The 27,110-nt window shown below is 43.6% G+C and overlaps 3 protein-coding genes across 10 annotated transcripts in view; all 3 read right to left on the bottom strand.

Annotated features, from left to right (window-relative positions):
* LOC114852996 (adhesion G-protein coupled receptor D2) overlaps positions 1–9,492 on the bottom strand; it is a 58,792-nt gene extending 49,300 nt beyond the window's left edge. For 6 of the 7 annotated variants that reach the window (XR_008694343.1, XM_029145776.2, XM_055507741.1 and 3 more), the window contains exons 1-19: positions 9,328–9,492; positions 9,218–9,245; positions 8,576–8,600; positions 8,100–8,315; positions 7,153–7,794; positions 5,773–5,967; positions 5,557–5,630; positions 5,063–5,326; positions 4,849–4,960; positions 4,545–4,673; positions 4,226–4,325; positions 3,882–3,993; positions 3,581–3,636; positions 3,373–3,499; positions 2,917–3,020; positions 1,806–1,908; positions 1,147–1,300; positions 860–993; positions 451–566 (exon numbers count right to left, since the gene is read on the bottom strand). Coding sequence is in view for 6 of the 7 variants with exons in the window: in XM_029145776.2 (XP_029001609.1) it covers positions 451–566; positions 860–993; positions 1,147–1,300; positions 1,806–1,908; positions 2,917–3,020; positions 3,373–3,499; positions 3,581–3,636; positions 3,882–3,993; positions 4,226–4,325; positions 4,545–4,673; positions 4,849–4,960; positions 5,063–5,326; positions 5,557–5,630; positions 5,773–5,967; positions 7,153–7,794; positions 8,100–8,315; positions 8,576–8,600; positions 9,218–9,244 (2,690 nt within the window). In the remaining variant the exon portion in view is untranslated. The remainder of the gene's footprint in view (positions 1–450; positions 567–859; positions 994–1,146; positions 1,301–1,805; positions 1,909–2,916; positions 3,021–3,372; positions 3,500–3,580; positions 3,637–3,881; positions 3,994–4,225; positions 4,326–4,544; positions 4,674–4,848; positions 4,961–5,062; positions 5,327–5,556; positions 5,631–5,772; positions 5,968–7,152; positions 7,795–8,099; positions 8,316–8,575; positions 8,601–9,217; positions 9,246–9,327) is intronic. The other variant, XM_055507745.1, reaches the window with a different exon arrangement.
* Positions 9,493–9,626: 134 nt separating this feature from the next.
* kif14 (kinesin family member 14) lies at positions 9,627–22,406 on the bottom strand. The gene is made up of 29 exons (XM_029145769.3): positions 21,139–22,406; positions 20,795–21,049; positions 20,583–20,670; positions 20,330–20,428; positions 20,010–20,062; positions 19,884–19,914; positions 19,479–19,586; positions 19,253–19,369; positions 18,944–19,062; positions 18,603–18,775; positions 17,589–17,736; positions 16,977–17,040; positions 16,586–16,770; positions 16,365–16,467; positions 16,058–16,215; positions 15,827–15,974; positions 15,561–15,707; positions 15,009–15,141; positions 14,697–14,790; positions 14,366–14,507; positions 14,004–14,110; positions 13,769–13,869; positions 13,445–13,675; positions 13,046–13,233; positions 12,447–12,599; positions 12,192–12,314; positions 11,916–11,990; positions 10,661–10,811; positions 9,627–10,460 (listed from the first exon to the last, which is right to left on the bottom strand). The coding sequence occupies exons 1-29, from the start codon at positions 22,197–22,199 to the stop codon at positions 10,087–10,089; spliced, it is 4,929 nt and encodes a 1,642-aa protein (XP_029001602.1). The 5' UTR covers positions 22,200–22,406; the 3' UTR covers positions 9,627–10,086.
* Positions 22,407–22,618: 212 nt separating this feature from the next.
* ddx59 (DEAD (Asp-Glu-Ala-Asp) box polypeptide 59) lies at positions 22,619–26,949 on the bottom strand. 2 transcript variants are annotated; one of them, XM_029145786.3, is made up of 9 exons: positions 26,803–26,949; positions 25,653–26,502; positions 25,254–25,436; positions 25,077–25,166; positions 24,683–24,934; positions 24,066–24,218; positions 23,383–23,511; positions 22,966–23,229; positions 22,619–22,752 (listed from the first exon to the last, which is right to left on the bottom strand). In XM_029145786.3, the coding sequence occupies exons 2-8, from the start codon at positions 26,484–26,486 to the stop codon at positions 22,969–22,971; spliced, it is 1,902 nt and encodes a 633-aa protein (XP_029001619.1). In that variant the 5' UTR covers positions 26,487–26,502; positions 26,803–26,949; the 3' UTR covers positions 22,619–22,752; positions 22,966–22,968. The 2 variants fall into 2 exon arrangements, with proteins under 2 accessions (XP_029001619.1, XP_029001618.1); XM_029145785.3 differs by lacking the exon at positions 22,619–22,752 and having other exon boundaries at positions 22,870–23,229.
* Positions 26,950–27,110: the final 161 nt, after the last annotated feature.

Below are 27,110 nucleotides of genomic sequence, written 5' to 3'. Positions count from 1 at the left end.
CTACTGTCACCAATTTGATCACTGACCTAATGTTTTTTAATTTAAAGATTTAATTTACAACATGACAACTCTCTAATCACTGGTCATATTTATACAATAAAAAAGTCCACACAGCCCAACACAGAGAAGTAAAATCTGAATAATTTCTGTGTGTTGTGAACCGTAAAAGACTCATATCTATAAAATTCCATTATACATTTCTGGTACTGTATTTATAAAACTTTAGAGTAGTTGCTTCAAACCTTTTATGTACACTTGCTAATGGAATCTATTCAGTTATTTTTTTCTTGTTGCTTTAAAAAAAATAGGGTCATCCTTCTAAAATGAAAAATTCAATATGAAATCTTTCAGCTGCTTTTTATTTGTCTTCCAGTTGTCTGCTGCAAGGCCTGAGGTTCGGGTAAACGTTGTTCAAAAAGAAAACAAATGGCACCCCCTTGTGGTCACTACCTTATTTGTTCATAGGCTTGCTCTACGGGACTGGCACCCATGGCCAACATGATGGACCTTCTCTTGGCTGTGGAGATTGTGATCATCAATACCCTGGTCATTACCAGGATATTAACCTGGAAAAACAGGAGGACCCAGAAATCAGATGAGAAAGGAATAAGGATAAAAGTGTGGATGGGATTGTTAAAGGAAAGGAAAGAAACAAGTCAGAAAATACTGTAGATTCACAGTGCGTGGATTTCACGCTTTATGAGAACACGCTTTATTGTTAACATTAGCTTCAAAGGTTACGTTTAAAATGAGAAACACAGGAAAGGAATTACAAGTGCACAAAAACTAAATGTGCTTAGAATTATGTTTTTAACAAATACACAGACCTCAAGATAGGATTATGATTTAATTTGCTGACCATGATGATGAAGATGACGGGCCCAGCGAAGCCCCAGATAACACCGTTCTGCACACTGAGCCAACAATAGCCGTCGGCTGAGTATTTGCCTGAGGCCGATGCCAGGGTGATAGTGACTATCAGCACTGGCAGACCTGGAGGGAGGAAAAAATAAAACAAAAAGAGGCGGAGAAGAGTTAAAGACACAGAAAAACAGAAAATAAAGGGGGTGAAATTGGCAGGGAGAGGAAAACTGAGCCCAAACTGCACCGAGAATAACAACAAGAGATGCTGTAAAGCCGCTGTACCCCATCCGATGAGATAGTAATACTTCATGTGTCGCTCCTCGCTCAGGTTTACAGCAACCACTTTGCTCCACAGCAGAAGACCCTCCACCAGCATCCAGCTAAATGCCGCCATGAAGAAGAGATGAAGCAGCGCTGCCACAAGTGTACACGCCACCTAAAAACACACACACCCATTACATTCTATATTCAACCCGTACAGCCGTCAGATATGTGACGCAGCAACCCCAATCATCCTCCTCCACCTCATGGACAGTCAGCCTATTAAAAGTCTTCATACACATATATTAATCCAGTTGCCCACTTTTTCCCCACTTCAACCCTCATACGACCTGGGGTCAAAGGTCCTGGGTCCGAACCAACTATAGCCCACTGAGTGACCAGTGAGAGACTGAGCATGTGTTTGGGCTGATTGATAGGACAGGTGTAGTTACTTATATCTTAACCTTATAGATACAGAAGTCAAATCTGATAGGTACAATATTCACAAGCTTAATACTTTTAAAATGCATATACTGTAGACAGTGTAATAAGCTAAACTAAACTGTCTATTATTATATTGGAGAGATTAAGTTTCATGCCCAGAAATCTCACAATCTGTTTTCATGCAATGTTTTGTCCTTTACCATTAAACAACAATAATTGATAAATTCATGGTTTACCTTGTTGTGAATAGCTGAGCCACTGCAAAGCAGAATGACCTGGGCACATATCAAAGAAATGAACAGGTTCTTATGAATGGACGTCCTGTCAGATTTGGGAATACTGTGAACAAAGAAGGAGACAAAATTAATTGTCTTTTTAATCATCTGTAGGATAATATAGGAAGTTGTCTTTCATGAGAATCTGTGTAGATTAGGATCCCGTGTAGGAAGAAATGTATACATTTTAGTTAGACTGCCCCAAAAGTGTCAGACAGTAACTTAACTGAAACTGAGGCAGATCTGGTTTAGAGAAGTAAATGACGCTTTTATTACCTCCTGATGGCTTCAGCCTATTTAGACTCATTTCACAGATGCGTCAGATGGCGACGTGAAACAATCTGCACATTTGTGAGCATATTCACACATGTTGGGTGTGTAAGTGCACAAATGCACATAAATCATGTTTGTGTGTGAAATGCACAGCTGCACACTCTGATCTCAGAACATCATAAATTGCCAGGGCAGCTTCCCTCCAGCTGATTGGGATCCCTCAGTGACCCCAATGTTAATTAACGGCTGCCAAGCCCTGCCATAAACCTTCAGAGTGGACTCTCATGTAGACAACAGTAATTACTGAATTAGCACTAGTCAATACTCATAGCAGCCTTTGGACCAGAGCATGAGCAACTACAATAGCAATAAGTCTTTTGGTCTGTGGGCGACAGTGTCACATGAAACTGGATCTGATGTGAATGTTCTTCACAGAAAACCTATTTATCTTATTAAGATTTAGTCCAGTTCAGTAATATTGACAGAACAACTAAAAATCATGTATTAAAACCTAATTTGACTAAAGTCCAATTGTTGTAACTGATCATGTCATTTGAAAAGGTTTATTCACCCAAATAATTTCTACAAAATAGTAAAATTCCAGACAAATGTCCTTAACAATGAGGCAAATACTTAAAAATTTAACTGAACTCTTTTTTTTAATATATAAAAGCAAATAGCTGTAATTATTTTATTTATTGATGTTACACGCTTATTGCCACTGTTGAACTGCAGAAGCAGTTGGAAAAACAGGGATCTGCACTGATTTTGTAGGTAGACAGGAAAATCAGCGACTCACTCCAGCACAGTGAACAGCATCAAGGTCACCACCAGTGCACACAGAGAAGCGCCAGAGCCGATGAACGTCAGCTTGGTCAGAATAAGCTCTTCCTCAGGACTCCACTGAAAAATAAGGGAAGTAAGAATAGAAAATAGCCCAGACACTGAATTCCTACCTCAGCTATATCTTCATGTCAGCTAAATGCAAACACATTAAACATTTAAAGAGTGAAAGTGGATTTTGCGCTTCTTCACTGCATTCCTCAAATCAGACACACTGGGGGTGACACCTGTTGGTCAATATAGTGTAGTGCATCCAAGCCTCAAAACCTGAAGTTTGATTTTTACAGCAGCAAAATTGTAACCCCATCAACGTTTAAATCTAACTAACCTACAGCTTAAAATTTTCCTTGTGAAATCTCTATCTCTAATATGTGAAAATACTCTTGGCTTTATAAAGCATCGTATCAGTTACCTGTGGATCCAGATAATTCATAAGTACTGCAAAGTTGGTAGTGTGATTACACCTGCAGGAAGTGGCACGAGAGCTGGCAAAGATCACACTGCAGCCATCACTGGACCAGCCGCTGGTATTGTTATGCCTGCACAAACCCACATGCTGTGTATGCACTATATCCAAACATTTCATACCACTGTTAGTTTGTGCTGTTGGTCAAACTTACATGAGGCTGAAATTCCAAAATGCACAAAGTGGAGAAGCTCGATGTGAATACTCCACCTACAATCAAAAACACATGTTTGCTGGGGACTTCCTAGTCTTTCTACGTCTATCTGATATATTACTCTGGACTACAGTCAGCCAGAAATTAGATGGACAAACGCCACGGGATGTTAGCAGGAAGAATTCCTCTCTGGTGACATGCTCTTCTTGCAGAGTTTATCAGAGGACAGCGACTTAAGAAAAACATGGCTACTAGTCTTGAGCAACAGAGCAAAGAAATGGTTTGAAACAATGGGCTGTACCAAGTTTGATGAGGAAAGGGTGTACTGTACAGCCACAGGGACACTTTGGGCCTTGGAGGCAACGCGGACGGCAGCTGATATGACACCAGAAGCAAGGTGACGTGGAGGGGTTCTAGGAAGAACAAGAATTATCCCTAACAGATGCACATGGTGGTAAACACTACAAATAAGAGTAACATTAAAATCTTTCCTACGGCAATTAACTTTTCAAACGATCAAAATCCCCATTTTAAAAAGTGCACGGTTCAGTTTTTTTTGACAATATTTAAAGAGTTTGGCTCTTAAAACTAAAGACTATTAAAATGTTTGCTGCATCCAAGTTTGAATACAAGCCTACATCCAACCTTTTTGTTATGTCCTGTTGAGTCTGTGGCTCTCGTGATACAGACAGGAGCTCATTCAAATGGCTGTAATGGGTATGAACAAACATCACTTCGTCATATCCTGAGGACAGAAATAAGCAAGAGAGATACATTTCTTTTGATTGCTCACTGATATGAAATCCTTAGTTTACTTAAGAAGCCATAACATTCAGCAGATTTCAAATATGTAACAACCTGTAGTAGTTAGTAACGTTTTACTGACGTTATAGGTAGTGAATCTACTACCTAACTATCTAACTACCTTTGATCTTTGTTTAAATGCTTTTTACCAATTTCTTACCTAGCGTAGTTATTCTCTGAAGCTCAGTGTCTGGGATCAGTAGCTCATCCTGACCACTACCAGAGTCAGATGTCTTGAATACCTGACTACAGATCTCTTCAGATAGATTCTGCCATTTTAGGAACACATCTGGAAGTTAAGAAATAAATAAAACAAAAAAAAGGCAAGAAGAGTTATTCATCTGTTTTACAAAGCCAATTGCTACTAGTGGATGACATATTATTTCTTTTTGTTTCATCCATTAATACAGTAATGTATGTATGTATTTATAAGTATGGGTGATGTATCAGGACATTGTCATTACCTATGTTCTTGGTAGAAAGAGTGAATCCTCTTTGCTCAGCAAAAAGCACATCTGCAAGAGCTTCAGAGAGACGATCGATGCTCCTAATGACAGTAAATGGCCCCACACTGACCTGTGCCAGAAATATAGGCAACAACAGGTTGAGATGGCAAGACGGCTGAAGAGGCACAGCTTAAATACGAACAGTACAAAGGCACATGAATACAGCCCTCACCCCATCTTCAGTGCTGCCCATCCAATGTGCAGCCACGTGGGGTTCCAGCAACAAACTTGACATTTTCACGTAGTTGGTGGCAATAGACAACATGACCTCTGTTGCATCGCCTTTTACAAAGTGAGTGCCACCCAGTGGACTCAGGTCCATTTCAATCTTCTGGGAGAGGTACAGCACATCACTGGGAGAGATACGCAAAAGAATCTCGGGGTGAAGCATAGTCAGGACTTCCCAGAATTTATTAACGTTCATCTGCTCCACGACCTGAGACAAGGAGAGACGGGGCTCATATTAGATATGTCAGACATATAAAAATTAATTTTTTTTAAAGGCATATTTTCTTTCTAAACTTCATGGCAATAAAACACTATCTGTTCCCCCAAAGGCATTCAGTTCTTTTATCTTTTAAATGGGCCTCTGCAGCAGAATGGAAACACTGTCACTGTATCATTAAAACACTGATATGCTGCAAACAACTATACTGTCCAACTCACCAGTTTAGCCTGGGGATCCTCGCTGAGTCTAGTGAAGAACGTTGTCTTTGGTAAATTGAGTCCATGTGGTAGACCTGCAGAAATACATAAATATAACGCAATATGTTCTAATACTGTAGATCCAACAGATTGGACTTAACAGTGTATATAATGAAAAACTAAATATTTTCATATTTAGACAAGCATGCCAGCCATAGTTGTATCTTTTGTTGCTACCTTTCAACTGGCAGACAGACCCTCTCAGAGAGTCACATTTGTCCAGATCCAGCTTCCTGCTGACAGGGTCAAAGATGCCACAGTCCTCTCTGGAGCGAGAGCTGTGGACCACCTCCAAGGAAATGGTTCCGTTGTGCAAAGAATTACTGTCCACCAGGGACTTCCACAAGAAAGCTTCAAACACAGTGAAGTTCCCTTGTGAAGGAAATATTCCAGGTTACTTAATATATATACACTGTATATATAGAATGACTGTGACCATGGCAAAGTCAAGTCCTTAGTCAAGGAAGCTTGTCATGACAAATGACATACAGCAACAGCACTGTGTTAATAATATGGCCACTTGTTACTGGACAGACTTTGATACAGACAGGTGGAAGGTAGGATGTTAGTTATTAATTTATGCATAAAGCAGAAGAGAATGTTACAAGTTCAATCGTAGCTATGCTTTGGTAGTGGATCTTGTCAGTTCATCTGTAATTGGCAGTTCTTACACTGTGACTGAAAATCAGCAAGTGCGCGATCCATGATCCGAGTGTTTACTTTAAGAAAAGGGGAATGAGGGGATTTTCATTTAAAAGGGAGTTGGACCTTCACTGCTCACTGGAGAGCATGATGTCAGAATGGAAAAAGTTTATTTTGTAGGGTGGGATTCAGAGTGATGCGAGCCACAAAGCATTCAGCAGAACCATAAGGATCTGTATCGCTTTCCAGTTACAAGTTGGGCCACACTCCCCACTTTCAGTGGAGGGAGAACAGACTTCCCTGCTCTCTTCAGTCTCATTAAATTGTCAGTTGTACTCCATTCTGAAAAAGAAGTGTGCGTACGTGTTTGCCAACAAATGCCTAAATCAGAAAGTACGAAAGATATTCTAAGCTTTACAGATCACAATTTGTAATAATAAATATTACACAATCTGTAATATTATCTGTCACTAGTAAATCCTAAACCGATGTTTATGTATTTATGCATAATCCACATATACAAGAGCCCCTCATCACTGATTTCTGCTCATTCTAGCAATTTAAAACATGTGTCAGTACACTTGTTCCAACATCAGTTTTTAGTATCATCCATACATTACAATGATAACTGCATCATCAATGGACCTCTTATAAATGAGTGTCAGACGAATACACAGCAAATTTAGGTCAAGCTGTGGTCTTGCGTTGTAAATTATTGAAGCACTTAAGGCTGTAATGCTGAGTTTGTCATACCAGCCCAACTCCAACTCTGCAACCCCACCCAGCTCTGGTGTCAGACAAGCCCAGCTGTACTACGTGTAAAACTCATGCCCAGTGTTTGTAGACAGGGTCTCTTTTGTCGCACTGTGTATGCAGTGTGTAGCAGTGGAATTGGCAAAAAGCACTGATGTCTACCTTGACATGGCTTGTCCCGCCACAGTTTTGTAATGGAGGTCTCTATTTCCAGGGCTGCTTCACTCCACTTGAACACCAGCCCAGAAGAAATGGGTGAGCACTTCTTTTCCATGATGTCAATTTCACTGCTGTTCAGCACCCGATCCCAAATGTGCAGCTCTGCGACGCTCCCCGAGAAAGACTCATCCTTCTTAAATGAGCCCCCAAAAGTGTCCTGCTCCTGCCCGATAATGAACAGGCCATCAGGACCAATGCTGTCAGAATTGCTCAAGTCATCGCCTCTAGAAACTAAAAGGCCATCTGTAAACAGTTCCCAGCGTCCACCATTTTGGCTCCAAGAAACGCACACCGAGTGCCAGGAGTCATCGTGGTGGAACGTTTCTTGGTAGGGCCCATGAGTTCCATGGACCAGCAGGGCCAGCTGCACGGGCTTGCCCGGGATCAGATTTGCCCGCAGCTGAAATTCATTGATATACGACTGGACAGAATAAGAGAAAATAGTAGCAAATCCAAAGATGTTGCGATCAAAACGGAGACGGGTGCAAATAGTCACTGAGTCCATGGAATGGAACTTGTGCAGGAGACGGGCATTCTTCCTGTTCGAGCGCCCGGTGAACTCGAGAACCAGAGTCTCAGAGGCACCTTCAGATTCAGCCGACACACAAGAGAACAAAGGCATTACTATGACGGGAAAACTCCTGGCGCAACTTTCAGGAAGGATGGAACATAAGCACAGGTTTTAACATTGTGGACCTGTTAGTGGTGTAAACACTTATTCACGGTGGTTAAGTGTGTTATATAGCAGCAACCGTCAGTCCAAGCATTTGATTATTCTACTTCTGAGTTAGCAGCCGGTTAAAACATGTCAGACGAGCAACACAATGTGTTTATTATCCAATAGTGTTAATAGTAAAACATCAAGAGTTAAAAATGCCTACAGCACCTACTTGTATGTGTCATGACTGTGGCAATCCACACAGGCTGAGAGACGCTCAAAGATCTCAAAAAGATGCTTAGCTCTTCTTTCTCTACTGGGCTGGAGACGGTGGCTAAGGAGCCAGAGTGCTCATCACACAGATTCCTTGCAGCGCTCCACTGCAGCGGGTCTGGTATATATTCAAAGTAGAACTCAGCACCAATGCTCCTGGTTTCCAGTGCAAAGGCTGAAAGTCAATAATATGGATGAAGAAATCCATGCCTGACTCCAGTGACACAAATTTACATGTTACATAATTGATGGAATTAAATTTGCTTTACTCCAGAAATGAAAGAATGGTGGAAATAACTTGGTTGTCAGTTACTGTGGAAATCATGAAAACTATTTTACATTTAAAGCTCCAGGTTAGAATTTGAGATGGATTCATGAGGGTGTGTTGGGATGAAGCATCTATGGACATCATAGAAGCTACTAAAACTAACTTACCTGACATGTATCCGTGAAAACAAACCTGAAACACAAGTTTAGGGTGAGCTCATTGGTGAACGCCACAGCAGCTGTCCTAATTATGTAGGAATAAAAGACTAGCTGATAAAAAAAATGGCAGAGTACGCTGATTTTGCCACCATAACATCAGAACACCTGCTAGAACACTATGAACCTGTACCAGTCTTAGTTCATGGCCATTTATTTTATCGGTTTGAACCATTAGCAATAAATGTAGCATGCTATAAACCTTCCTGTATGGTGACCAGGGTTGACACTTTCTGGCCAATCAGAATCCAGCGCTAGACACAAACCGCGCGCAACAGCTCGCGAGGCTCGCCAGTTAACACACTAGCCTATTAAACAGGGCTGTTTAGGCAAATATACCCCAGAAATATGGATATAATTTTATATGACACTGTTCATTCATAAAATAGAGAAACTGCTCCAACAAAAAGACAGTTACAATATAAAACTATTTCCTCCACCTGTATGGAACGTTTAGGAACCACCTAAAAGTACGTCACATACCTGTACCGGGTTTTGTGCTTTTAAAGTATTTACAGCGCATAATAATCGTTTACGCAATTACTCGGCAGAACTTGGCTTTTTAAAATACTCAAGTAAAGATTATGTACTTACCAGAAGTCTGGGAAATAACGAACGCATCCTTTAAAAGGGCCAAAACAGCTGTATTAGCGGGAAATCCAATCGCATTTCTCAACATCCTCCAATAAAAACGGTTGACTTACCTGGATCATTCGTTCAAAACTTTCTGACCCTTTATTTAAAACCCCAACGCGCTTTTGAACGCAGCACGCGACCACGTTTCAATAGTCACACGACCGCAAAGCCGAGCGGTCTGTTCTCCGCTCAGTGCTTCTCCATCAGTCCCTGAACTGCACGACACGAGGAACCTGGCAGCTGACGTCTGGGCGCGTGCGGGGAGGAGTGGGCGGAACCGGAGCGAGCGGACTGGTCCGGATCCGGGACGCTCCGTGGGTCGGAACAGCTGCTTCCAGCGCGTCGAGTTAAAAAACGGGCACGATGATGCAAAACTCGCTTCTTTAATTGTGATCAAACATACAAAAGGACTAACAGGAAACTAGACACTGTTCTGTCCAAACACTGATTAATATAATACAAGCGTGTCCTGAGTGCAAACTTTTACAGTATGTGTACAAAGAGCAAAGGTTAATGCACAAGATATACAGAGGAAACAATACCCAATACGTTACACACAAATGTAGCTGCATTTTGAAGCATTACTTTTACTTTACAGCCAATTAATTATTGTAGTCAAGTTCGTCATCGTAAACAATTTACTGTGACTCTGCCGGTTATAGTAGTAAATGACACTGACATTTTATCATATACACTTGAATGTCAATATTAAAGTCTGATGGAAGAGTATACAAATAGGGGAAACATAACCCATGTGTTTTTCATAGAAGTCTAATTTTACAGCAAATCATCCATAATTTGACAGAATCAAGAACAACATATACTCATTACACCCAGTGTGGAGTATCTCTGGACAACGCCCCTACAGGGAGCGAGTACATTATCTTACTCATGACCAGATTCTTCACAGTGCTGTGAGTGGTTGCACTCGCTCTACTTGAATCCTCATTTTCTGTACTGTCATGCGACGCGCAAACGTTCTGACTCTCTCCTGTTCCCACGCCGTTAAAATAAGACAACAAGGACTGGAGGGCCGCGTGGAGTTCGTCTCCTGCATCCGTGACGCTCTGCGTAGCGGGGGGCTGAAGGGATCGGACCGGTGCTTCGTCCTGGGACAGGCTCGTGATCAGCTCATCCACAGCCTTAGCCGTGCTGCAGATCATCTCCCTGCAGCTGAAGTGGACAGAGTCTCTCTCTTCTCCTGGAACGAGGATCATACACACAATGGGGAAAAAAAAACAAGATGGCTTTGTTTGATTCTACTGTGATAAACCAAACATGAAAACTAAAATCTGTTTCCATAGTCAAACTGCTAGCCTCAAGTTTTGCTGAAGGTTTGCAGCACAAGTCACTGTGCAAACGCATCTAAGCTACAAGTTATGTGCATGTCACAATCATCACCTCGCAGAGCGGCGGAAAGAGAGGAATGCAGCTGTCGGACCGCTTGCTTCATCTGGAACAGCCGGCTCGATGCATTGCTCAGTCTCTGCAAATGGGAAGCGGAGGTCTCCTCCTCCCCTTCGTCCAATTCTTCTAGGTCAGACTCTCTCTCCTATTAAAACATAAACAGGCCGAAAAAATTAATAAAAGACCAAACCCCGAATATAATGCAGCCAACAATTAAAGAACAAACCCAGAATATACAGTGTTATATGCTGGAGTGCCAAACGCTGAGTAGCTGTGCTGTAGCCTTGGGGCAGTTAGGAACCTTGCTTAAAGGCAACTAAATAGTAACTGTCTGAGGGGCTGTTACTCATCACGTCGTCTTAATCAAACATTCCACAGCTGTATTTTTCCAGCTACTCCAAGGAGCTTTATTTTTCTCTGCTGTTTTTCTGTGTAGCCTATGTAGGGCATCACACAGATGTACCGACACCCTCCCATGGTTGTAACTGGCGCTTGAAAAGGAGACTCCACGTTGACGCATCCTTTCCTATCATATAAACCTGATGGTCTCCTTTCCAATTCATTAAAGTGTAGCAGAAACATTTGATTCACTTCAGAAAAGTTCAATAAACAAGCTCATTTCTACCTCTGTAGTTGGACTCTGTGTGAATGGAAATCCTTTTCCATTCATTTTGATGAAATGAATTCATTTCATCAGCAACAGAGACTCACAAAGCCAGCTTGTTTAAGAAGCTGCACAGATTAAAGTCCAGGATCTATAATGAACACGCACACTCATGCTGCAAATGTTTTGACATTCACCCTCTAACTGAAGTGATCAAGCCGCTCTGTCACATGCTTTATTCAGAAATCCGCATGGAAGTAATTGTTTCCACCAGTAACTCAGATTTATTTGACTACAACATCTCAGTGGGCGGCAAAAAGCCCCCTGTGCCTACATGGTAATGATCGGTTATAACAAAAACGCTGCTAGTTTGTGTGGCTAAGATAACAGCAAACAAGCCCGTTAGCTGTGAGTGATGTCGCATCATTCAACGCATTCATTACCTGAACGACCGTCGAGGGGCGACTGCACAGAGATAAGCCTACAGAGCAGCGAGCTTTACAGGAGCAATAAAAGCTGAGTGGCATCTTTAGCACGGCTGCTGAGGGAATGGGCATTAATCCTAAACACTTAGGCCTGTTAAGATGGAAAACTGTTTTAAACCTGTGAATATCCAGGAACTCGTTGCATGGGCTTTGTACTTACTGTGATATGACAGTGGATGTAGTTCTGCAGAGCACGGGCCGAGTCAAGAACCCTGGACTTAAGGTTCTGTAGGGCCTGTAATTAAACATGGATTAACATTAGTGCAATGCCTTTTAATTCTGGATAGTTAGCTGCACTACTATAAAAAGTAAATTATCAATACGAAATATAATTATATATGCGTGGCTTATGTAAAAGGACAACTCTAATGCTACATTCTATTGGCAAAATTTCATTTCATTTAAAAAAAGTTCATAAACCATTTTGATCGCGTACCGAGTTCCTGGGATAGACCAGCTGAGCCTCTCTTAACATTTCCCTGGTGATGGTGAGCTTCTCCTCTAAAAGAGCGTGAACGCCTTTATTGGTCCCCTTCAGCAGACTCTGGACCACTGATGGCTGAAAAGAGTCAGTAGGAACATGAAAGCAGAATAATACCATGGGACTCATAGGTTAGCCTGTGTGACAACATAGCCTTAATGCTGTGTTCATACTGTAGGGAGCAGAGGCAGGCATCCATGTTGGGGTTACCTTGCTTTGAGCTTCAGCACCCAGCTCCACAGCATTCAGCTGCATGCCGGTCACTGCTGCCAGATGGCCAAGAGCAAGCAGCGCTGCATCCAGGCACTGGCTGCTCTTTCTTTGAGCCTCAGTCACCATCGATGTGATCTCAGATTCACAACCCTAGATGTGGACAGCATGATTCAACAATAAATATCACATCAGCACAAATAACTCAAACAGGTTAAAATTCAACCAATACAACAGAAAAAAAACACTGACAAATGCTGTTGAAATACTTGAGTGCAAAAGGAGGAATTGCGTGTTTAACTGCTGAGGCTAGTAAAGAATTTAGAATTATTTTCCATATATTCATGGTCTGTTTGGAGCTCAAGGCTGAAAATTCCTCCTGCTCGGCCATTTCTATTGACAGAAGTCAAACAGCTCAGAGCTAAGAGCTGCCAATCAATGCTTTGCATTTTGATCAGCCACCCCTTGTCCAAACTACTCTAAAGACTAAAATCTGAGAGGAAAAAGGATTTCAATTTACTGTACTGCAAGGGTCATGAAATTCATGACACAACGTAACTACATGGTAATTATTCCAGTGTAATTGTATTTGTTTGAACCTGAATGAGCAACTGGAAGAATCCTCCCATCTTTTTGACTTGGGTCTGGAGTTCGTCAGCGATAGCGTAGAGCAGACCAGAGGAGGGTTTGATGCTCGTCAGCCACTGCATGGTCACAAACACTGCACTCTCTATGGCTGTGGTGGCCTTGACCAGCTGCGTCTGGGCGACCACGTTACACACAAAGACTGCAAGAAGGAACAGAACCGCAAAGCTTGAATATTCAAAAACACAAAAAAACCTGGACAGGGAAAATAAAGAATATTGCAGAATTTTCTACCAGAGCAATCTAATTTAATCAAATGCGAACCAAAGTTTATGTACATTTAACCTCATCTTAATTAGAGTAGAGAACGTTACAATTCTTTCTTTGTAGCTTTCTACACATAAAAATCTCACCGTTTTCCTGGCTGTCATCATCCAGGCTGTTGTACAGTTCAGATATGCTCTTGACTGAAGCATAGACTTGGTTCAGATCCGAGACCAATCTGTCTGCTATGCCCGTCTCCGTTCCACTGCAGCCCCGCAAACGGGCCACCGACTGTCCAATCAGCGCTTTGCAGATGCCAGGCATCGCAGAATCCGCGCTGCTCGAATGAGTGGAGGGAGGTTTAGCTGCACCCATCAAGCCTGGCAGAAACAGTAAAGACGTGGAATGAAGAAAGGAAATACTGAATATAGAGAATAGCTGTTTTAAATGGGATGCCAGTAAAAGTGTTGTACCAGCAGACTGGGAGGAGCCATTGTTGAGGCTTTGAATGGGATGGACCCGGATCTCATAAAGACGCCCTGAGATTCTTCTGCTCTTCAACAAACTTCTGCTCCTAATGAATTAACACCAGAATCAAAGCTGTGAGTACTAGGACAGCATTTTTTTTTATTTAACCTCTACATCACTGCAAATACAGTAGCTGAAGAAGGACAAGCCGGATTAACAGGAAGAAAGACAAAAGGCTACCTTCGGCGAGAGAAGGAGGACGTGGAAGCAGAAGAGGACGGTATGTCTTGTTCCCACTCATCATCAGGACCATAAAACACATCATCATCTTTACAGGTGGAGTCGCCCTGTGAAGAGTCAAACGCTGCTGACATGGCCATTCTCATTTACTGAACTCAATGACAAAGTCACAGCAACACAGGAAAGAAATAGAACAGTGCATTCTAGACTCCAAATACAGTCATACACTGGAGAATGACAATGATGATCAAACAAGCAATTTGGCTTTCATTGTTCTAGCTCAAGGTGGTTCATGAAAAAGACGGGAGGAGGAAATTAATCCGAAAGTTGTGCCATAAAAGCGGGAATGATTTAAGGCAAACCTGTTCGAGTTCTCTCATGGCAGCCATGTTGTTCTGGAACTTGTCCAGGCTCCAGAAGGTAGAGACGCCGAGCTTTGTGTTTTGAACCCGCACCTGTAACAAACCGCTCTGCTCCGGGTTCTGGTTGTCAGAGCTCTCATGTCTACAAAAGCAGAGCATCCAGTTTTAATGCCATAATCTGACTATACTGATGTGCCTCACCTTTAAACAATCAAAATTAAAAACATTCTAATTTTAAAGAAACATACTGTTACAAGACAGAAATCGTATGCATGACATTGATCTAACTTTACCATCATTACCAGGACCAATGGATGAAGTTCTTCCATACCTGCTAAAGACTGTGTTTTTCTTCAGTTTAGCACTAATGTTATTGGCTTCCTCAATCATCAAGGACAACTTCAAGGCATCCCACTGTGGAGTAACTGTGACAAGGAGAGAAAATACATTAACCGCCATCAACCAACACCCATTTGCCATATTTCATCTTTCGAGCCAGATCTTGTATTTTATCATCTACAATGTGGTCAAATTACAAAGCTCACATACCGGTAAATAAGCTGCCCTGTACCCAAATCCATGCTATTTATACTGTAATATGTGATTCAAGGATAAACTCCAGTAGTGACTTCAGACGCCTTACCACTACGGGGAGTGTGAGTTCCCCTTGCAGCTCTTTTCCTCTGCATCTCCTCTAGCTCTTTGCTGATCTTTCTCTTCTCTGCCTCCAGGGCATCAACAATCCTCGCCTGACACACGCGATGTTCCTCCATAGCCTGGAGTTTATTAGGATAATGCACGCACACGCGCACACGCACGCATACGCACACACGCACGCGCGCGCGCACACACACACACACACGCACACACGTCAAAATATTAAACCTAAAGCCAAGAACCACTGTAACTCTGAACAATTCCTAAGTGGCCTGTCTGTTAAACATGAATTTTAGGTTGACAGAACTGATAAATGATAGAATCTAATTTCCTGTTATCTGATTTTGAGGATGAAAACCCAGAAAAACACTTAAAGCAGAACTAATGTCTCTTCTTTTAAATGCATATCTACTACAACTGACCCTGGATCACTGATGTGAGGCCAGTTTGAGCTGTACATTAGACTTGCAAAAAAGGCTAATGCAGACACTGAAAGCATGATCATTATCACACAGAGGCAGCTGCTGTGTGTCACTACCTGAGCCTCCATGTGCAGGCGGAGGCGTTTCTTGTGAGTGTCCACCTCTTGCTCCAACTCCAGCTTGGCCGTCTTCAGCTCCTCCATCTGACTGGCCACCCTCTGCTGGTCCAGCGCCTGTTGATGCATCCGCTTGCTTTCTTCATTCTGAATTAATGAAATCTTGCTATTACTTTAATGGCTGAACCAGCTTACAGGGAGGAAGGTCAGAGTATTTAGATTATACACAAAAACCACAGTGTGATACAGTACAACAGTGAAGGTACCAATTCTTTCTCTAGGGCGTGAATCCTCTCTTCATAAAGAGCCTTCTGATCAGATAGCTCCTTCTGGGCCACTTCTTTTGCCATCTGGATTCCCTGCATCATCTCCTCTTTCGCCTTCAAGTGGGCTTCTTCAATTTCAGCCTCCAGTCTGACAGACACACACAAACACATTTGATTCAGAGTAATTCTTAGTTTGACTTGTCCGCACATATGAATGTCTTTTGCACTCACTGAGCCCTCTGAGCTGCGAGCAACTCATTTTTGGCGAATTCAAAGTCTTTGTGGCCATCGCCTGCGCCTGTCCAGCATGACACACGCATCCCAGAGTGCACCTCTGCTGGATGGTTGAAGCGGAAGTAGTGATCACCACCTAAAATCACTCTGTCTCCCTGGAAACCACACACAAAGGAGAACTGTTAAACTGATTTCTAAAACTGAGAATCAAAGTGATGAGCTTAAAGTCATTCTACACATAGTTATGTAATGTTAAGTAATATGATGGGATGAGTGGATGGGAATAAGTCTGGGGTGTACTCACATGGTGGAGGACAGTGGGTTTAGAGATCAGGTTTCCATTAACAAAAGTCTTGGCGTTTTCTCTAGGTGTGACGCTGACAGTGCCTTGTATGTTGGATATAACGCTAAAAGAAAAAAAATTCACATTAAACTGCCTACATGTTGACTTACTGGTTAATATTCATATAAATCACTAAACAATTGCTCCTTGATTTTTGAAGTCCATTGTGAGTTAGTTGTTACCAGTGTTGGTCAGCTATGAGGGCTCCAGTCAGCTGGATGTCGTATGTGGACTCTGACTTAAGCTTCCCCACTGTGGTCTGACCCTCTTTGATCATATAAAGAAGCATCTCAGAGAGCTGAGGATCCTCATTCAGATTCACCAGGTTGGGAAGGCGGTTGTCCACTTTGAATGTCACACCTACTTTCTGAAGACACAGAAAAACGATCTGTACAGTAAATGAAATTCAAAAGCATTTTAGCAACGCACAAAGTTACTGAAGTGACAGCCGGAGCATGTCATTACAGCTTTTCTCATACCCTGACTGCTTGGGTCAGTGAAGTTGTAGTGACAATCTTTGCACTAGCATATCATAATAACGTAACGAAACAGGTCTCGCCCAGAACAAATCACCTGTAATTCCTTGGTTTCTTCACGTTTACGGATTTCAGCTTGTTCCAGTTTCTCTCTCCATGCCCTGAAAATGAAATCAAACAAAATTTGATGAAAATGAAAAGGTCCAACAAAACAGAGCTACCTCCCCAGCTCCTCCAGCTGCGACATCTATCTTTGTCCAGCAAATGCAAAGCGGCCTTGCCCTCCCCCCCCCCACACACACACACACACACTCAACAGCCCCGGCTGCCACTGTTGCTGAGTTACAACAGTCTGAATCAGGGCATGACCTCACAGGTCTCCAGCAAAATGAGGAGAGGGTGTGAACTGAAAAGGAGAAAAACGACAACCACTTGCTCCAGCTGTGAAAGGTTTTCTGCAAAGATAGCACATTCTGCTGATCTGGGAATGATCCGTAAATGGCCGCACTGAGAATATGGAACATTTTCATTGTTGTATTTTTTCTTAGTGTCAATTGTGCAAACAAACTAACATTTAAAAAGTTTTAAAAAATACTATATTATACTCATTATAAAGAACTGATACTAGTTACTGCAGTAAAAGCAAAAACATTTTTAAAATCACAGCTCAGTGTGTTTGTGGCCATTTCTGGTTTCTTCTGATACTGACCTATTGGCCTCGACCATCTCTCTCTCTTGCTGACAGAGTTTGCTCTTCAGGGCGGTGATCTCCTGCTGGAACAGCCTGACCCTCTCTGGTTCAACGCCCTGGGAGCTCATCTGGGCCGCTCGCAGCTTCTCCACCTCTGCCTTCAGCTCTAAAACATACACACAACGTTGGTTCAGTCAATACAAATCCGTAGTACAGAAAGGTCCTGAGAAGTTATTTTAGGACGTGACTTCAACAGAATGCACTGAAGTGTTGAAGTGAAGAACTTGTGAACTGGGCGACGTCAATTTAAAAGACAATTTACTGAGCAACACTGACCCGATCTGTGATGCTCGAGTCATATTCTGTTCAAGTGCCTCACACTGACATATGATGTAAGAAAAGTCCACAGCAAGAGCTCCCCTTAGTGCTTAAAATGTCAAACAGCAGCATAATCATCTCATGAAAAATAATACTTGCATGACAGTTAGCCGCCATGTGCAGCTGACAGTGCATAAATAAGGCCTGGAGGCAAGGTTAGGGCCAGGCCTTAATTGAACTGGGTGGTGGATATGCAGTTGATGGATAGCAGACAGGAAGATATGTTGGACAGGAGAGAGAAGATCAAGAGAAAGACACGAATAGAAAGACAGAAAGAAAAGGAGCTATTGGACAGAGCACCAGGGCTACAATGAATAAGACTTCATGTTAAAAAGGTGTGTCCTAGAGTGGTCAAGCAGCCACCTCAATACAGTAAATTCATGTAGGATCAAATTATAAAAGACATAAAGGCACTTTAATGTCCAAGACCCTACAGGACATAATAGAACATATATAGAATAGAGAAATATTTTTTTTAAAATCCTACTTGAGCAAGCATTAGGCAACAGGCAGAAAGAACTCGCCATAACGACCTCAGGGGTCACGGTGCTAATTCTTTGTATGTCCAGAAAAGGAACCACGGCTACAGGCAGCTGCCTCAATTTTATATTTGTCCAACACTTTCAAACGTGTCTTTTCCTTCGACTGACTGACCTCTGATGAGCTTGGCGCTGGTGTCCTCATTGACCTTGGCCACATTTATGATAGTGCGAGCCTGCTGGGCATAGCGCAGGGTGCTCAGACTTTCCTCCACGTTGCTGGCTGCCGGGCTCAGCGTTGCAATCATGGCCGTCTTGGAGTTTCCACCAAGACTTTCTTTTAACAGCCTGCAGGAGGTAAAGACATTTAGGTCAGGATCGCGCTTCTGAACCAGAAACACAGACTGGGTCACAGATTTGCTCAATGACTCTGAGTGAATCAACAAGTAAAATACAGATACTGGGAGAATAACCTTTGTGACCTACAACATCTGTTCAAGCTTCTTGATGTCTCACCATGTCAGGACACTCTCTCTGTACGGTATGAAAACCTTTTTCCTCGTCAGTGCCTGCTCAGACAGCGCTGAGATGACCTTTCCAAGGGTAAGCAGGGATTTGTTGATGCTAGCGCCCTCCTAGAAAGTCACAGTAAAACACATTATTCTGCGTGTGTGCACATGCACATATGACAAAATGGCAACATTGGATGTGAGCATTACCTAATCTAAGAAGAAAGCGAGGTCTGTAACAGTAATTTCAAGAAGGCGGTGGTTGATCTCTCACCTGTGTCTGCATATGTGGTGTAGTCTTGTGTACTGTATTTACCCTAAGTCTGTCTCCACTTGTCTGGGCTGAGTTACAGCGTTCACTTCCAGCCAGGTCGACCAGGTTGATTCTACTGGTGATACTGTGGTCGTGCTCCTCCCCCTCCACAAACTCTGTCTGTATACCCAACCAAACAACTGATTAGGTGTGTATCCAAAGCAAGTGTATTCGAAGGTAAGCTTAAAAACAAATCCATGCGTTTGTTACTTAAGTTAAGAGGCCTCACCTTAGTCTGGGTCATAACCAGGGTAAAGACAGAGTGAGATCTGGAGCTTTTGTCATTCATTCCTGTAGCTGCTGTAGCTCTCTGCTTGTTTCCCAGTTCCAGCCACCCCTTGGACACAAAAAACGTGTTGTGCACCGGAGTCTTTGAGCTTATTAATTCTTATGCAGATGAATTCAGACTTATTCTGAACTACATTTTGCATTTGCAGTACTTCTCCAGCTCAGCATTCATCTCAATCTTTTGTAGTGTAATCATAAGACATTATTACTCAAATGTTGACGTCTCCCCATAACCACTCCATTATGGCCTAGAACCCTAACTTGCTCACTCATTCCAAGCAGTTTGCAAGAGCAAAAGCAAAAGGGTGAAGAAAAGAAGAAAGAAAGCTGCTTCAACCTACTGTACCTGAATGTCAGTGTAAGAGCTCACAACATTCCTGTGAAGAGACAACAAAATGAGCAGTTCCACCAAACACACCAGTCAAGGATGTTCTTTTTGCATTCATTTGAAGAATAACCGAGCACGTCTTACGCGGAAAGCTCAGCAACATAGGGACCATCAACTGGATGCTCTCTCACTCTCAGCTGGAAAAACAAATGAATAAGGTTTAACAGATTTGTAGATTATTAAATTTTATTATTGTATACATGTCAAAGATATGGTACATTTTTTTTAATCCTGCTCAGGGTACTAAAAATACTTTCCATTGTTATGGAACGTCAAATCTGTTTTATCTGAGAATTTGCTAATATTTCTAACTGTCAGCAAAGAATTTGACATAAACTCTTTTAAACTAACCTCAATAATCCCCCTGTTTACAAAGTGAATTTCAGTAGTTGCAAACTACTTACGGGCATCCTCCTTTGGTTGGGATCATCTCTGGTCACCAGGAGGTCATGGATCTTCTCATTGTAAACTTCAAAGTAGCTCATCTCTACATGACATTTGACCTGAAATCAAATCACACAGCTGTAGTTATGTGTGTGTTGAAAATATCCAAGCATTTCATTTGCTGGTGCGTGTTCTAGTAAAGATGTGGGCTGTGATATGAGCAATTGACATGATATTTTGATTCGTTTTGACATGAGAATTGTCACATGTTACCTCTTCATGTTCCATGGAGGCCAGTCTGGAAAAGAGCTCCCGGCAGAACCGTGGAATAACGCCTGGCTCCTCTCCGAAGCCCATCATTCTGCAAAAAAGCTTAAACTGGTAAAACTGGCAGTCTGCAGACTCAAAGGATGAATAAATAACAACGATAATTAAACAATGTGATTTAATGGGAAAAAATGACAAGTGTGAAAGGCTATACTCACGTGTAGGACTTCCCAGAGCCCGTTTGGCCGTAGGCAAACAGACAGGTGTTGAATCCCTCAAAGGCTCTGACCAGCAGAGGCCTGGCCAGCGTCTCGTACACCGTCTGCTGGCTGGCAAACGAGGGATCGGCCCGATCCACGGAGCAGAAGGACAGGTCGTAGGTGAAGGTGTAGCTCTGCTTGCTCTCCGGATGCTGGACCACCGTCTCCTGGCCACGCATGAAGATCACCTGCAAAGTCTTCTCTCCCGTCTCCCTAGTAACAGAGCGGAGGTCATTCGAGTGGTTGCTGCCACGCGTGACGTTGAGTTGCGGTAACGTTTGGGGCGCGGGTCCATCACACACCTCGCGTTGAACGGACGGACACGGACCGCCACGGTCACCGCACTGTTCTCCATCTTGAAGGAGTCCTGCTCCCTCCGGCCTCCGCTGGTGCGGGACGCCGGTGGGTCCTGAGCAGGAGCGGGCGTGGACGCGCTGATCCGGGTCACGTCGCCCCTCGGGCCCGACGTGGAGCTCTTTTTCACCTGTGAAGAGGCGCCCGGCCTGCGCGCACCTGCGGACGCCTTGCTGAGCCGAGGAGCTGCGGCGGGCTTGGCGTCGTCCGCGTGCGTCGCTCGTTGCGTGGGTCGTTCCACGTTGGCAGATTTCACCGCCACCGTCTTAGGAGCTTCTTTCCCCGCTAGCCTCTCGAAGACCTCTCTTTTGGCAGCGATTTTCTCGAACGGCGTCTTCCGGGTGGGGGTCTTGTAGCTGTGGGCCTGCTCCTCTAGGTGCCGGCCCGTGGGGTTGGAGGAGGAGGAGGGCACGGCCGGCGCCGCTCGCCCGTGGGCTTCCACCCGGGTGCTCGTTTCCCCTGCTTTGCTTCTATGGGCACCGTCTTTTAAACTCTCCGACCTAAACAGAGCAGGCGTCCTGCCGTTGGCTTCGCTGAGGACCTTCGGCGTCGGCTTCAGGTCCGCGCCGCTGGGCCCACGGGGCCCGGGCACGCTCTTATCCATGGACGGAGTGCGGGTCCTCCGCTGCAGCGTCAGCCGCTTCTCCGGCGCTGGCGTCGCGGCCTGGCCGCTGTCGCACACGGTCTTCTCGGCGGTGTCAGCGCCGGTCCTCCTCCTCGACCGCCTCTGCAGGGTGAGCCGGGCCCGGTAAGGTGTCGGCTGCTGGCCACCGCCGCCTTTTGACGCGGCAGAGACGATATAGGTCCGGTTTACATGCCTGCCTTTGCCGGATGACCTGCGCTCGTCACACACGGAGGCTCCGGAGGTCAGCGCACCTTTAGTTAGCGTCGCGTCTGCCGCTTTTCGTTCCGTCGGGCGCTCCCTGCCCGGTGTCTTGGACGTTGACGTTAGAATTAGATTGTCGTAATAAGCGGTGTGCTTCCTCGCTTGCACACTGAACAACGACATGGCAGCCGGCAACTTGTAGAACGTGTAAAGGCTGAAGGCTTGTTAAAATCAACTCTAACCTAACGCAACGTAAAACAGTACGCTACGCTAATAACGTGGAAAACGAATACGTGTATGTGGCTGTATGTAAAAGCGCGTATAAATCCATTGTTAGAAAATAAATGGATGCTAGCATAAAGCGTTGTTTTTGTTGTTATTGCTCTTCGCCGCTTCCGCCTTCGCCCGCTTCAATTTCAAATCGGTTCCTCTACTGAGAGCTGATTGGTCGAATCAAAATCGTCACTTCGTTCGAGGCGCGCAGTTACTCGAGACCGCCGCTAGGTGGAGACCCACGCAAGGTAATGCAGTTTAGCATCCGTCACTGACCTTAATGAGCTGTGAAGCTTGTTCCTAAAATTAGCAATCTGCCGTTAAAATGACGTGCAGGCAAAGGTTTAAACAAAAACAGAACATGACGACTTTCATCTGCTCAAGAACACAGTAAATTGTGGCTGGAAACAGCTGCAAATAAAAGCAAGTTGACTGTTGATGAACTATTTCTTCCAAGAATGCACTGTGAATAAAGCAGAAAAAATAATAGTGTTTGACATTACACCTCCTCAGATGATACTTTGTCTTGTTATACTTCTCAAACAAATAAATAGTGTTGGATTAATAATTTGGGGTGTACCACAGGTTACAATGACTTTTTATTTTTTTTATAAACAATATCCAAACTAAACATAATTTATTTAATAAATACAACAATTTCAGGACTGATAAGAACCTGCTACTTCTTGCTGCGGTCGTGTTTCTTTATGATGTCAATGAGGTTGTTCTTGGTGACCAGCGTGTCCTCTGGCCCCAGCTTGGCCCTTTGTCGCGCCCTCCTCTGCTGCTCATGGAGGTGTGGTGAATTGAGAAGTTGGGGGGGCATGATGGATCCTGTGGGTTTGACCCGGTTTACCACTTCCAAGAAGAGCCGTTTGTTGTTGTTGTTGAGGAAGGTGATGGCTGTTCCCCTGTGTCCCAGCCGGCCTGCTCTGCCAACCTAAATGACAGAAAATTATTATTATAATTTATATACACGCACATCAGGTTGCATTTACATAACAGATCATCTAATTACTAAATGAAGGAATGTGGTGAGCTCTCCTTCCTAGCATTCTGTGTTGATTACTTCCCTGCATCAGGTGTCACTAACCTGGTGGACGTATTCATCCATGGTGTTTGACATGTCAAAATTCACCACCAGTCTGACATTGACCAGGTCCAGTCCTCTGCCCAACACTCCTGTACTAATCACCACTTCAAAGTCCCCATCCAGAAGACCCTGATGACACAAAGCAAATATTAAATTGCTGAAGACATGGTTGGGATTTGTTCTATGGGCAGTTAACCAATTGAAGTACAACATGAAATGTAAGCTGTGCTGAATAACATTTCAGCATGAAAGGTCATACCAAAATAATAATGCACAAAACTGGTTTGTGTCCTATATTTTGGGGCATTGCCTTATCATGAAGTGTTAATGGAGTTGTGTTTTCTCTTGTTCTCAGCAGAAGAGTGACCTGATGCCATTAAACATGGATCATGTTAAGCTGTGAATGCTCATGTTTTATACTCATGTTTGTTTCGTGTTTGTTTCTTGTTTGGGGTTTCTTCAACAATAATTATTGTAAACCTTAAACAGCATTTATGTCTATTAAAAAATCAATGACTGTTCTGTTATAGGTCAAATAGCAGCTTCTTTGTGACACACACAGCACTGTTAGATGTCAGCTATCTCTTCTCTTCTCTTAACTCTGTGATTTAGAGGCAACAGTCTGACACCAAACAGCCATTTATCGACAGGACTGTACATGTTCTAGCTGTCACTGGTCTCACCCTGAGGATGCGGTTGCGTTCCCACTGGCTCTTGTCAGAGTGAATTGCCACTGTATTGAGGCCTGTCACCTTGGAAACCGCTTCACACAGCAGATCAGCCCCCAGCTTACAGTCTACGAACACCACCACTGGAGGCTGGTACAGCTTACTGTCCTGAAAAGTCAGAGAAACACGTGTTTTAAAATATGAATGTTATATAAATATAAAGGTTTTTCTTACAATACTTTGAATTTGAATTAAATAGAGCCAACAGCACAAGCCCCTCTTTAAAGAAAGGTAGCTCCTGTTGCCGACACGGTGGTCTAACATGTATAAAATGGTACAAGTCATTGCTGAGATTCCTGGAGTGGGGCCATGACTGGGGGCCCACCCATGTCCTCCAGACAGGGGCCAAGGCTGCAGCAATGGCTGTCTAAATATGGTGTCGTGGGGAGACGGGTCTTTGTAGCTCAAGGAATTCCCATCGTTAAACAATCAAACAAACAAGATGCCAACTTTTGTTGAGACTGTGTGATAAGTCACCTGTAAATTAACATGACTGTCTAGAAAATGTTTGTCGAGCAAAGCACTCTCTGAATCGTTTTACACTCATCACGCAGAACAGGTTCGTAACCTACATTGAGAATCTCGAATAATTTCTTCTTCTTGGAGGGTTCCTCTACCCAAAGAAGGATCTGTCTGACATTGGCACAGGGCTGGTTCTTTTCGCCAATAGCAATGCGAACGGGGTCCTGCACCAACCGAGCAGCGAGCTCCTCCGTCCCTGTTGGGATAGTGGCCGATGCCAGCAGAGTCTGGTGTTCTTTGGGCACATGCTCCAGAACTTCAAGCACCTGCTGCTGGAAGCCCATCTTCAGCATGGTGTCGACCTACAAAATGCATTACAGACATGATGGTTCCAGGTATTTCCTAATTTCAGAGCTGTATTGTTTAAACACTGAGGAATGTGTAAAATCAAAACCTTACTGTATAGGTAATAATTTCAACAGGTATGTACTGTGTTTGCCGTACCTCATCAACCACCACAACCTTCACTTTGTTCAGCTGCACCGCTTTTTGCCTCAGAATCTCCAGAAGTCGTCCAGGAGTGGCTATGACAATCTAAAATGAAATAACAGAATATGATAAGAGATAATTCATTGTATAAGATGATGTTGCAGCTGACAGACTTTTGCAACAGTACTGTACTTTGATGCTGCTTTTGAGCCTATGCAGCTGCTGAGGAAGTGGCATGCCGCCCACCAGCAGGGCCGTTCTCATGTTGGGGAGGCCCATCACCAGTTCCTTGGCCTGTCTCTCTATCTGAATGGCCAGCTCCCTGGTGGGGGTCAAGATCAGCGCCAGGGGGCTGCACACAGTCCGCACCGCTGTCTGGAAAAACGTACAACATCTTAATGCTTGGAAGACATCAATTTAGGTTACAGTTACTCATTTAACGACTCCAGGACATCAGTGACACAATACAAATTTATGTAGCTAGGAGTTGTAATATTTCACTGCAGTTAGGAGACATGTAAGGCAGAAATTCATATAAAATAGGATCAAAATAAGATTTTTAGAACAAATATGTATGTCAGGTGCTTGTACCTTAAGTGCTCCCACTACCACTGGCAGCATGAAGGCAACCGTCTTCCCTGAGCCTGTGTCAGCACTGGCAATCACATCCCTGCCACTGAGACCAACGGGCACCATCTGCATCTGGACCGGCGTGGGTGCCTCGTAGCCAGCCTTCTTCAGGTTCCGACTCAGTGTGGCAGGAAAGCCACAGTGCTCAAACTCCACAATGGGTCTCCTGATATCTCTTCCCTGGGTTTCGATTCCCAGCTCTTGTTTAATCCGCTGGACCTGTTCATCTGTAAGGCTTGATATGAATGGGTCTTCCCTATAGCTATAACCAGCCTCACTCCCACCTACTCCACCAGTGTCAGGAGCTGGCTGGTGATGTTCAGTCCTGTCAGCTCCATTTTTGTCTTTACGGTTAAACACATCCTCCCCGGTCCCCAAACCCATTTGAGCCAAATGTTTAGCTTTGCATTCAAGGCTGCACACATCATTGTCAGTGGCATCACAGATATACTCTCCATAACGTCCGCACATCACACAGACAGGCTCCCCTGGCTCGGGCCATCTCTGGTTCTTTCTGTATGATTTAACAGGTTCCTCCTCTTCGTCTGAAGACCCTGAGGCAGACTTGCATCCATCTTCAAGCACCGAGTCCTCTGTCACATCCGCCGAGCCTCCAGCTGCTGGTGTCGTCTCATTCTGTGTTCTGACATCTTCATGCAATTGGTTCTTCTCTACAGATGTTTCTGAGCTACATTCATCATGGTTCTCCTCTTGATAAGCCCTAGGTTTCTTCTTTAGAACTTGTCCTGAGCCCTCGGCAGCTCTCTTGACTTTCAGAGCTCTGGGCATAAACATTTTGTAGATTAATAATCTGTGAAGAGAAGTGTAAACTTAACATCAACTTCTCCGGACGCCAGGAAACATTCTTTGTTTAAGATTGCACAGTGTATTTACGAAGGTTTCCATCTGATTCCTTCTGTAAACTGCCGTTATAGAACTACTGTAAAACGCTAACGTTAGCTACTGGCCGCTAATGCAAACAAGTCGATGGATTTAGCATTTTGATGTATTCTGACAATAAACATCTCAAATCATATATCGTCCAAATGCCGATTTAAATACGTACAGTCTCCCTTATTTTAAATAAGTTGACAGCATTGCAAATACTCACAAGGCGTCAAACCCTCCAAACAAAACGCGCAGGCTGATGACGCAATTTTACATTGCACGATGGGAAATGAGGTTCGAGGGACCATAGACACAGTATAAGCCGACAGTCTACAGCACTACAATCCCTCTTTGTCAGACTTTTAACATACTTTATCCAATAAAAATACACTTGAGTAATTTGAATACATTTTTAATATTAATTCAAGGCTGGTCAAATCATTATCAGGTATTATATTAACCTGCTGTGGTGAGGTCAGTGTATGTATAATGTCCACAACTTTATGAATGCACAAGGAATTACAACACAAT

Source organism: Betta splendens, chromosome 4 (genome assembly GCF_900634795.4).
Source record: "Betta splendens chromosome 4, fBetSpl5.4, whole genome shotgun sequence".
In the NCBI taxonomy this organism is placed as follows: Eukaryota; Metazoa; Chordata; class Actinopteri; order Anabantiformes; family Osphronemidae; genus Betta; species Betta splendens.
Note: the sequence above shows the minus strand (reverse complement) of the source record. Positions and strands in the feature narration are given on the sequence as shown.

Bases quoted from the DNA above. Each gene is read 5' to 3' on its own strand.
- kif14 (XM_029145769.3), bottom strand. From the start codon at position 22,199: ATGTCGTTGTTCAGTGTGCAAGCGAGGAAGCACACCGCTTATTACGAC. The intron at 14,791-15,008 runs GTAAGGCGTCTG...TCCTTGTCACAG, and splicing joins AACTCACACTCCCCGTAGTG to TTACTCCACAGTGGGATGCC. The intron at 13,870-14,003 runs GTAGCCTTTTGT...TTAATTCATTAG, and splicing joins TCCTCCTTCTCTCGCCGAAG to GAGCAGAAGTTTGTTGAAGA.
- ddx59 (XM_029145786.3), bottom strand. From the start codon at position 26,486: ATGTTTATGCCCAGAGCTCTGAAAGTCAAGAGAGCTGCCGAGGGCTCA. The intron at 25,167-25,253 runs GTACAGTACTGT...ATTTCATTTTAG, and splicing joins GGCTCAAAAGCAGCATCAAA to ATTGTCATAGCCACTCCTGG. The intron at 23,230-23,382 runs GTTAGTGACACC...TCTGTCATTTAG, and splicing joins TGGATGAATACGTCCACCAG to GTTGGCAGAGCAGGCCGGCT.